Here is a 12,175-nt window from a genome sequence, read left to right as displayed (position 1 = left end):
TTCAGTGATACCCTAAAGCAGTGTTTTTAAGTGAGTGTTCAAGTAGGCTTTTAAGTGGGCTTAAGTCTATGAACAGCATAGTATTAAAATTCCCAAAGAAGTGCTGGGAGTAATTATTACTATAGTGCCGGAACTCATGAAGTGAAGATTTCAGCAGTAGCTGGCTTAAAACTGCATCAAGGATTTCTTAAAAGAGCATTACATTTTTTAAGCATTAAACTGCATCTGCTGACACCTGAAGATTTAAAAGATTAAGTGTCCCTTATTAGTCCGACAACAGGTAAATTTTAATGCATTTTAACCCATCCATGCAGTGAAACACCACATACACACTAGTGAACAGACACATTAGGAGGCAGTGACCACTCCTGCCCGGAGCAGTGGGCAGTTAACCAGTAACAAAAATTAACGCAGAAAGCAGACATCCTCATCCAAGTTCCTCGTCCAAGTGGGAAATAAGGTGAATTTATATTGTTTGTACGGACAGATGCCTGGGGAGAAGAATACAACAATTTAATCCAAGGTATGAAAACTGAACCAAAGCCAAATTTCTGTAAAACATAAAATATGTAGTCCCACTCCACTCGGTCGAAAGCTTTCTCTGCATCAAGTGAGATAAGCACTTCTGGAATCGGCCTAGGGGGAGTTGAATAATTTATATTAAATAAGAGTCTAAAATTAAAATAAGCCAATGCCGTCCTTTAATAAATCCAGTCTGATCACAGGTTATCAAAGATGGTAGAACATTCTCCAGGCGTAAAGTGAGACACTTAGCTAAATTTTTGACATCTACAATAAGGAGACTTATTAGACGATAAGGTTTACAGTTCAGGAGGTCTTTGCCTTTTTTCCGGAGCAGAGATATTGATGCTTGGGTGAGTGTTGGAGGAAGGTGAGAAGATTCTAGACTGTCATTGAACATTGATACCAGTAAAGGGGACAGTTTTGGAGAAAATTTTAAATAAAATTCAGCGGGAAAGCCGTCAGATCCCGGAGATTTCCCACTCTGCATGGACTTAATTGCTAAGTTGATTTCATCCGGAGTAAGAGGGCCCTCCAGCCTCGTCATTGAATCCCGATCTACCACTGGAATATTCAACCCTTTAAAAAAAAGAAGTCCAGAAGAGCAGGATCAGATAGGGACTCGGATGAGTACAAATTAGAACAAAATATGAAAAACTGCTCATTTATTCTATGTGGATCACTAATAGGTCCAAAGCCAGTGTCGGTCTGGGAAATCATTTGATTAGATGATGTTTGTCTAATATGGTGGGCTAAGGCTTTACCGGCTTTGTCCCTATATTCATAAATCACACCCCGTGCTTTAAGAAGCGTCTGCTCTGCCTGTCCAGTGGAAAGACAGTCAAATTCACTTTTATACTGTAGTCTCTTCTTACACAGATCTGGTGTAGGGCCTGAAGCGCATAATCTGTCTACACTGAGAATTAAGCCAGATAATTCTGATACGTGCCCTATGCAATTAAAAGAAATGATCTGTCCTCTCAAGTATGCTTTTAAGGTCTCCCATAGTAAAGATGGTGAACAGTCAGGTTTAGCATTGGTCTCCAAAAATATATCTATCTGAGTATTAATAAATGAAACAAAAGAGGGATCTGATAAGAATAGGAAGTTGAATCTCCATAGCCTTTGGTCAGGTCTTCCAGGGATGTCCAGTTCTAACATGAGTGGTGCATGATCAGAAATAACAATACTATTGTATTCACATGACTTTACATTGGGCAATAAGGCCTTGTCAAATCAATTCATGAGAATGTATTGTGTACTGGTGAAAAAAGAAAACTCCTTTCTGGTGGGATTTTGAAAACGCCATGGGTCACAAACAGCATAAGAGTCTAGAAATGAATGTATTGATTCAGCAGTTTTGGAGCTAGAAAAAGATTTAGTTTAAGATCTATCGAGTGCTGGGTTTAAGACACAATTGAAATCCCCACCAAGTATCAAATGGTGGGTATGCAGACATGGTAGAGAAGAAAAAAACCTATTAATGAATTTGGGGTTGTCATAGTTTGGAGCATAAACACAGGCCAATATAACATTCAAATTTTATAACTTCCCAACTACTATGGGAGAGTACCTTACTACATTTAATGGGATGGTTTAATCCTTTCACATTTCAAGTAGTAAACTGTATACCCTTTTTAGTCATTACACAAAAGGGTTCCCATGGAGCTTATACAATAGATTAATGTGCAGGCCAAAAAAGAAAGAAAAGAAAAGAAAAAAAAAGACACGTAAGTGTAGAATCCCGCCCCCATACACTCCCCATACGTGAACCACAACTCAGAAGTTCCTCTTTAGCCTGGGTAATTACTGGCTACTTCTAATACCCTGTGCTCACAAACTCTTAGCAAAACATTAGAACAGTGAGTGTGACCCCCTCTTACATACTCACACCACTCTTTAATTAGAAAGGGAAAAAAGTGAATGGTATCAATCACATCTAAATGAGATGGAGGACAAACATGGTCACAAAAACAGAAACGTCATGAACACAAAAAAGCGCAATTAAGTCTAATTAGGCAGTCATACATATGGTCAAATACTAGTGCATTAACTAACCTGAAAACACAAAGCATATCTACCTGGGCTATGCACTCTAATTACCAGATATGAATACAATTCTGGTTGTAATACTTGTCCACAAAATAGACTACACTGTACAACACTGGGTCGGGTTCAACTGCAACTGTTTCTGAGATGCTGTCCAAAATGGGGCCCAATCCCCGAGCGAAAGCAAGCACCAAATCAGGATCTTCGAAGACGTGAGACTTTCCCTGAAATGTAATCTTGAATTTTGCAGGGTAAAGTGCACCGTATCGCATATTGGTTACACCTCGGAGCAAACGTCAAATATTGCCATATGCCACTCTTTTTTTGAGGAAAAAGGAAAATCTGGGAAGAGAAACACCCACCATCTGCGATACGTGAGCTGACCTTTTTGGCTGGCTTTACGGAGCAGGTTGTCCCTCACATCCACACCGTGAATCCATTTAAGCTCTAGGCTTTTCTCCGTCTCCGGGTTTCAGGGCGAGGATGCGATGTGCTCGGCCTGTTAGCGGTTTGTCAGGAAGATCAAGGATTTCTTGTAAGGCATCTGCAATAAAGTGACGTGGCTGAGAACCCTCTGTATTCTCCTGTTTCCCACCAGTCGAATATTCTGTCGGCGACTCTGGCTTTCAAGGTCAGTGCACTTCTCTCTCAAAGTCGCAACCTCAGTTGACAAAGAGTTAACGGTTGATTCTAGCACCAACACGGTGGTGCTCCACTTGTTAGTAGCTTCCTGGAGCTCATCAATGTGTTCATTTTGCTTGGAGCGAGCCGCTTCGAGGACCTTTACCTTGTTCTGCAGCTCTTGGCGAATTGCTGTTATTTCCTGACAAAGAGTCTCATTCTGCATGTCTAACTTGACTCCCAGTCCTGCAATCACTGTCATTATCCGTTCCTCCGATGAGGACATTTCAGCACCAGTACTCTTAGCATTAGCTGCAGCATCGTCTGAAGTCGAACCCAGGTTCTCGTTAGCATGTCCTCTGCGCTGGGCCCTAGCCTTGCGCCCTGACATTTTCCTGTCAGTTTAGCCACTGATTAGGTGAAATTAATGTAGCAAGTGGCAAGTGGTCGACAAAGCACAGGATCTGGCGACATCAAACCCTCCAGGATTTTGGTTCCCTCAACCACAATAATGTCCATCTTCATCATGTCTTTTTCTACACAAAACATTGCAGGGTAGAAAAGACAGAAATTCAATGCCAATGCAAATACAACTATTTTCAGCCATGAAATTATCCCTTTTTACTCAAGATACAACACCTATTGGTATGTCGGTCCATGCCAGAAAAGTTAACAGCTAATCTGCCCAGCACTCACTCTCTCTCCCTTTTTCGTAGTTCATGCCTACTGACCTTCAACACAGCCGCAAAGCAGGCAGAGTTATTCATGTCACAAAAGCAAAATACTTAGTTATATAGGTCATAAAAAAAGTTTGTAATGGTTATAATATGGTGTATGACAGTCTTAAGGAAAGCTGGCTGGCTAGCTAGCTGGCTAATTAGTGTGTGCCTACTGACCCTCAACACAGCCACAAAGTGGGCAGAGTTCTTCATGTCACAAAAGCAAAATACCCAGCTATATGAATTATAAATGTTTGTAACGGGTAGAACGCTCACCTTGCTTTCCTTCCATGAAACTTGGTCCAGACGTGTGCAGGGGAATTCCAGCTTGTCCTTGTGGGCAGAGCGAATTCAAACAATTGAGAAAATTAAGTTGTCCACTGTATAAAGTTAAGTTACTAGAAGATGATTTTTTTTTCTTTATTATTCAGTCAAATATATTACGTTTGTGTGAGTCATGATAGTGTGTTGAAACAACACTTATAATCTGTGCGTCACCAGAACTCAATAAAATAAGAACTGCAAATAAAAACTCTGGAAATGTCTCATAACTTGATTTTTTATCTGACAACAGTGAATATATTTAAGTATTGGCTGAAGACCATCTGAATTACTTTTTAGAGTGTAGAGAACTTAGTTAGATTGTCTACCTGCATTCATTTATGAGACAGCAGTACACACAGCATGTCAGATTTATGAAATGAATCAAATTATCAAGTAAAGCCAAAACAAAGGCAGATTTATCTGCTCTTCTTTGTCATCACAGGAGGCAGATTTCATCGCACAGTGGATGAGCAGGTGGAATAAATTCAGGAAAAATATAATTTTTGTTCAGAACAAACTCCAATCAAACATTTAATCTGTGTTGTGGAGAGACTCGGCATCTGCGCTGCAGTGTGGCATTTTCACTTCCATATACAGAACTGCGTGAGAAGCTAATGAAGAGAAACTAGACTAACCACAACCACAGGAAAACCAACATGAGCAGACTGGCATTGAAGATAACACGTCAATGTCTGCGAGGCACGCAATAAAACAAGAAGACATAATGATGCTTCACAGTTCTATGAATTAGTTGAATGATCACTGAGAGTGACTAATTCTATAGAAATAAACTCTGTGAAATCTGTTGTTTCCAGTCCTAAAGTGCTCAGTGCTTTTAAATTAAAAAAGCTGAGGGCACCATTTTTGTATTTAGGTTATAATAACAAAGTAAACTGTATTAAATTGCATTTTTTAATGTTAAATATTTTGTCACTTTGTACTTAAAAGTTCTGCATTAACATCAGCACCTAAAAACTCTGACACAAAACTCCCTCCTTCATTGTAAAGTGAACATCAGCACATTAGAAAACCTCTCTGAGGGAGTGAGGAGGGTCTATCAGAATTTCATCCATCAGTGCAAAACAGAAAGTATGTCACTCTGTTTGCAATGGCGATGATGCTGCAGCTGATCTTTGTTCTCTCCACTCTGATCTCAATCACAGGTAAAAAATTCTCCGAACTATTGAGGTTAAAATGTATGTTAATATTCTCTGCCATTACTAGTCATTAACATGCCACACAGTGACAGATCACGATAAAGAAATCACAATGTAACAAAATATCTTTATGTTCTAATATTTTCTCATTTTTTCTCTACACAGTGTCCTGTGATGTGTTCAGATTGGTTGGTGGTTCTGTTCAACTGGACACACAGGATCCTGTGCCAGACTTTGATGACTTGTTCTGGGAGTTTAACAAAATTAATAATGTTCTAAAATATGAAAAGAAATCTAAAAATATTATATACTTTTCCGATTATAAAGGCAGAGTGGAGTTCAATGAGGAAACCTACAGTCTGACACTGAAGAACTTACAGAAGACTGATAGTGGACTGTATGAAGAACAAGCGTCTGCTGACAATGTCACAGTTGTTGCTGAGTACAGACTCTCTGTGTTGGGTAAGTCTTGTATAATATCAGTCTGTGAGAGGAAACACACTGTCTCGACAGGATGCTGTAATTTTCTCTATTCTTTATTATGTTCAATATTGAATTTTTCTGAAGGCCAAACATGCAAAGTTGCAAATCTGTGTAGCAAAAGTTATTTAGTGAAACCAAAGTTGAGTTAAAGTGAGCTTATTTTTTTTTCTCTTCAGTGCTGCTGATGTGTGATTAACTGTTTGTGGTCAGTGTGAGTGAGTGCTGTTAGCAGACAGCCTGGTTTCCTCATAATGTCACTGGGCCTCAAATCTGCTGAGAAAACATTAGAAGTTATTCTGTCATTTATATCTCTAGTTATTTTAACATTAACTACACGTCTGTTAAGAATATGATATAGATTTTATATGTTTTTATGTTTGGTGGGCGGGGTCCAGAGGCTCCGCCCCTGATAGAAAGTAATGTGGAATTGGTGCATTTTAAGAAAACAAATCAAGTTGATATTAATGAAATTGACCCATTTTTTAAATGTATTTAAAATATTAGTGTTGAAAGAATGTAATTTTCTCAGGCATTAAATCAGTCAGTCAGGTCAAAGGGAATAAACTGTGTTTTTCCACCTGCTATCATGAGACGCATACCCAAATAAATTAAATCTTTTGTACCTAAAGGGGAGTTACACTGATTTTTCAAAATTTCAGCCTAATTAAATGGTTATGATGTAAACAAAGTCATTCAGAGTGGTTTGATGTGAAACGCTCCATTCCGGAGAAACTACAGAGTCAGACCATTTAACATTGGTGGTAATAGGAACCAGACAGCTGAAGCATTTAATGCAGAGGTGCCAAAACTTTTTGTCTTGGGGGGCTTTGTGAAGTGAAATGTTTGTGGATGTCCCAAAAGTGAAACAGTGTACTATTAGAGAAGGTAGGTAGGTTTCAATTTGTGCATTTTTAAATGAATTTATTTTTGTTTGTTTGTTTGTTTGTTTGGTTGTTTATTGCATGAAATTACACTACATTTTGTTAATAAAAGCACTTCAAAAATACAAAATACAATCTTACAGTAGAATATTTTTGTTTAGTAAAAGTGTTTATTTTCTTACAGGGTGAGGGGGTGGAGTTAGGGTAACTTTCTGGTGGACCATAGCAAATTTGTTTACAGGCAAACTTTGGCCAAAAGGCCACACTTTGAGAGGTACATGCAGGATGTTTTAAGGAAAACAGTCCCCAAACTTTTTTTTTTTCAGGTTTGCCACTATTAGTATAAACAACATTACATATAAAACTTACAAAACAAGTGTAGGTTCACTGGTGGTTTTGGATAGTAAATAAAATGGCTGATATTTGTAGCCATCCTGGCCCTGGTTGCTGTACCTGACACTGTAAAGAAAACAGAGCTGGTGAAGTTCTATATATCAAACTATTTCACATCAAATAATTCTGAATGATTCTTTTATGTCTCAATGATTGAAATATGCAGATTTGAAAAATCAGTAGAATTTCTCTTTAAAATATTAAATAACTCAAATTACTAAACTATTTGAATTAGTGGCTTTTTTTGATGAATTCTTGTTTTCAAAGATTGTATCTATTTGCATTCTGGGTGTGTTTTTCCTCTTGTTTTACTTACCTTCTCTGTGTTGTCTTTACTCCTAGGCTATGTTATCTTGGATAGGTGCTTGCTTAAACACTGGTTAACCTTCCTAACCTTGCTATTATTTGGTTTGCAACATTCTCTATTACAGAGTGTGGTGCCAAACTAATAGGACACTGCACTGTCCACTTTTAAATGGACTACTTAAAAATAACTTGGACCTACAAAAGTTAAATCGCCAGCAGACAATTCATTTCAATTAACTTTAATGAACTGAGATGGAAACGTGATGGCAGATTAGATTTTGCCAATTCATGAAAACTGTATCGGATGAACAAATTTGCCTTTTAAAAGTGTGGAAATCAGCTAACAATTCAATTAAGTTCAAGTAAAGAACTCGGGAAAAAACAAAAACATCAGAGCTTCTTTCCTAATATTGTTCCCTTCCTTGGACTGTCTGCTGACTAACTGTAGTTACACAGTTCATGTCAGATTCTCACTCGTCTTAACAAGCTGTCTGCTCTTGACTTGATCTTCTAAGCCGCTTAACCTTCTGGGTCGTGGGGGGAGCTGGAGCCAATAACTGACTGACTGTCAGCATTACAGTGATGTGTCTGTATATCTTCTACCTCAGATCCAGTGGAGGCTCCAGTCCTGACTCACCAGCTAAGCAGAGACACCTGCAACATCACTCTCACCTGTAGAGGTCATGACCTCTCTATCAGCTCCAGCTGTTACAAAGAAACCTGTGAGGAGAAGGAAGTGACATCACCTGGAGGTGTCGCCCTTTCCCTGTCTGTCAGTGGCAGCACCATCATCTGTAACCATAGCAACCCAGCCAGCTGGAAGACAGATGCTTTGGAGTTGAAAGAACTGGAACGACTCTGTGATGATGGTGTGCACGTACATGCTCAAACACAAACACATCCTGTTATTTGAACCCATCTTGTACTTTATTTGTAAAATTCATAACAATGGGCCTCATAGACCAATATCTTGAAATCTGTTCTTGAGAAAAGTACTAAGAAAAAGTCTTCATCAGACTGAGGACGCGTTCTTAAACCACAGAATATTTCACACCATTGTGCTCTTCAGTGTGTGTGGATTCTGTTCTTACCTAAAAGCAAAACCTAAAATTGAACATTGATGAATGTCAGAATCCTTGTGAAAAACGCATCAGTGGGTTTTAAGAAGACATTCCTTCTTAAGAATGGTTGGTGAATGAGGATCAGTCGTTCTTGCTTTTGTTTTTCAGGTTTAACAGTGCCTGTCGTGGTTGGCGTAGTGGTTGTCATCATTCTTATTGTTGCCTTCATCGTCATATATCTCTACTGGTGGAAAAAAAAGAGGTATTGCCTTTTTTATTTCCAGGGTATGTTCAGTGTGAATGTAAACATTTGTCTTTATCTCTCTTCACAGTTTTCTGACAGAAAAACAGCTTTTCAGTTCCATAACTTCCATGTCAAAGCAGCTGTTACTGTTAGCTGGTTTATTAAGACAGCCGGGTCCAGAAATGTTAGCATTGAGAAACCTCACATTTGTTATTGTGTTTCAGAAAAATGACAGAAAATAACCTCAATCATGAGTCAGTCAGTGATTCTCCACTTTTACTGCCCAATAAACCATCTTCTGTCTTATTTTCTTGATGCAGTGAAATCACTAATCTTAAAATATGTCGTTCCATGTGACCACGTGATGTGTTGCCGCTTAGTTTCAAAGATAATGCAAGGCAACTTTAGTTTCATGTAGGTTTCTAGCAAATAAAGATACAAGTTCCACAGTGTAAAGGCAGCCTAAGGCATCTGAATTCTGCAACAATATAGAACCTTCTGACTGTTCATTTGCAACAAAGAACTGTTTAGTGTGAACGTGGACTAGACATCTGTCCTTTTTAGTACTGAGTTTATGCTAAGCAGAAAACTTTTAACAATGACTACAATTTGAACATTAAATTAATTAGAATCTCAACATTTAATACAATTTCTTTTTACTTGTTTAAATTACAAGCAAAACCTACTTTTCATACACTAGAGCGGGATTTACCAAACACTGAATATGACACAAGAAGAAGAGGCTATTTTAAGTACAGTGACAGATGTGTGAGAGGAGAGAATATTTTCATTGTGAAATCTAAATTTGCATGTCTTATGGCAAATGTTTGTGGCAATCAGAAATCCTGTAGATGTGGTCATATAACAGCAGTTAAAAGGTTCACCATAATGCTCTGTCCAAACAGAACAGCCTTTAGAATATAGAGATTTATCAGCTGATGTGTGGATGTGTGAGAGGGAGTGTGTTATCACGAAATAACATCGAGTGCCGTAGATCATCACAGCCGTGATTTTATTCATGATAACATACGACCTTGAATGTTCTGTTGCTTTTATACAACAGTTAAATAAATAAAGTAAGAAATTAATAAATTGGACCGTGAACGTGACATTTAATGTTTTAATGTTAGCAACTCCTTCCACCAAACTTAGGATTGTGTCTACAGTTATTATAAAAACTTCATTTTTCCATTCAAAACTGTTTAGGTCCCCCACAACTGACCGCCAGACTGATGCACCAGTCGAGGTAAGATTTAAATAATTCTTATTCCTATAGACATTTAGATATTAATGACTGTAACGGTGGAGGCAAGGAGGTGGGATGCAAATGAGAGTTGATTTTATTGAAATTAGAGTTAACAGAGTCCAGAGAAACAGAGTTTTGAAAAACAGACAAGTCCATAACAAAAAACAAAACCAAACTTCAAGATGAAAGAAAACAAGAGACAAAGTAACATCCACAAGTATATCCACAATGCAAGACAGAGACAAACACAGGGGTATAAATACACAGAGGGGAAACACCTTGGACTAATGAGGGGTGGAGCACAGACAGGTGGAATAGATAACAAGGGGGCAAGACCAGGGAGGAGACACAGAACAACAACAAAAGCACATGGTACAAGAAAACAAAAAGGCACATGGCTATCATAGAGGGGAAGAAGGACATATTCAGAGGAACAAAGGGAGAATCTGTGACAATGACAGTAAATACTGTAATTACTTTAATCATGGGTTTAAGGTTTATATTGTTATATTGATCACCATGCTGTTTGCTCTTAACGTCATAGTAAATCTGCGAGAGCATTTCAGAAATTTTATATATCTGGCTCTTCATGTGTTGGGGCTGCTCATTATTCTTTAGGGCCAGTATATTTTTGTTTTGAAGGGATGAGGGGACCGGGTGGGTACAATTATTTCCCAGAAGCCTCCGGTTTACAAGTAGTCCATTTCAGAAGACCAGCAGACAAAGAAAATGAAGCTGTATCTATACTCATGAGCAAAATAACATACTATCAAGGAGATAACAGAGCAAAGAAACACACACACACACACACACACACACACACACACACACACACACACACACACACATATACATATATATATACCGATCAGGCATAACATTATCACCACTTCCTTGTTTCTATGCTCATTGTCCACTTTGTAGAACTACAAAGTGCACCTATATAGTAAGTGGAGCTGATAAAATGACAATGAACATAGAAACAAGGAGGTGGTCATATATATATATATATATATATATATATAGAGAGAGAGAGAGAGAGAGAGAGAGAGAGAGCGAGAGAGAGAAGGGGCCGTGGTTGAGCATCACATGAAGGATGGAGAGTCAGTCACATTGAACCAGCTGATGGTGTTCACCTGTGTGTTGTTTCTGCCTATTTACAGTCATGTCTTTTCTCATTAGAATTCTGCAGACAACGGAGAGAATGAGACCAGGACATGAGACACACAGCAAGCTGAACAGAATCAAGCATGAAAAGTCATAAGTGATGCAGTTCCTATTTGTTGTACAAGCTGAAAAGCTAAAGTTTGTGTTGTGGAATAAAAAGAATGCTGTGTGCCACCATACCCTGCTCCCAGTGTCCTCACTCCTCCCAGCAGACCATAGGGTTATCACACCCTCCTTCACTCCTTGCTTTTACTATTTGTGTGAAAACTAGCTGTATAGCTGTCAGACAATATCACTTTGGAAACTTATGATTGTGTCTACAGTTATTATAAAGGCTTCATTTTTCATTTTCCATTCAAAACTGCATAGGCCCCACTCAATGTGAGAACACTGTCTATACAGATGATGATGTAAAACTTAAATAATTCTTATTCCTATAGACTCTTATTCCTATAGCACTCTAGAAAAAGCTGTCTGCTTTGTTCAGGATGGATATGAGCCTAGAAGCTGTTTGCACCAACAGTTTCTCTCACTCATATATATACATTTAATAGAGGATTGCACAAAAAATAGGTGGTGACCAGTGGCCACTAGCGGTTGTCAGTTTTGCTTGCACTATTAGAAATAAAGATACATTTTTCTTTCACCAAGGTACAAACAATGTAAATGTAGCCCCAAAAGGTACAACAGTTGTTTTAAGATCCAATTGTATATCTTACTCACTTTTTTCTCAGTGGAAAATACATATTTGTACCCTTTCATAACCTAATGTTTTAAAACAGAGCAAATAAAGTAAAATACAACTTAGAAAATATAATTTCAATGGATTAAGGAACAATTATGTTCCCTGACTAAAGGTACTGAGTTGTACCCTTGAGGGTTCCACTGCAGTGACAAGACCAGTGACAGTTTACTACCTTTTTTCTGGAGAGTGTGGAACACTAAAATACTGCTACTCTAAGAACTCCTTCAGAGTGCACCTAATGACTCCAATGGCATTGA

The 12,175-nt window shown here is 38.3% G+C and overlaps 1 protein-coding gene across 1 annotated transcript; it reads left to right on the top strand.

The window, feature by feature from the left end:
- Nucleotides 1-5,715: 5,715 nt before the first annotated feature.
- Nucleotides 5,716-11,352, top strand: LOC118797505 (SLAM family member 9-like; the record flags this gene model as incomplete). Its single annotated transcript, XM_036556877.1, has 5 exons — nucleotides 5,716-5,854; nucleotides 8,064-8,324; nucleotides 8,685-8,778; nucleotides 9,967-10,006; nucleotides 11,189-11,352. Coding segments are annotated over 5 exons (573 nt in total), but the record flags the coding sequence as incomplete, so codon positions are not given.
- Between the last annotated feature and the right edge of the window lie 823 nt (nucleotides 11,353-12,175).

This window comes from Colossoma macropomum, unplaced genomic scaffold, assembly GCF_904425465.1.
Source record: "Colossoma macropomum unplaced genomic scaffold, Colossoma_macropomum, whole genome shotgun sequence".
Taxonomy (NCBI): Eukaryota; Metazoa; Chordata; class Actinopteri; order Characiformes; family Serrasalmidae; genus Colossoma; species Colossoma macropomum.
The sequence above is the reverse complement of the archived record's forward strand: the minus strand, read 5'-3'. Positions and strand labels throughout refer to the sequence as shown.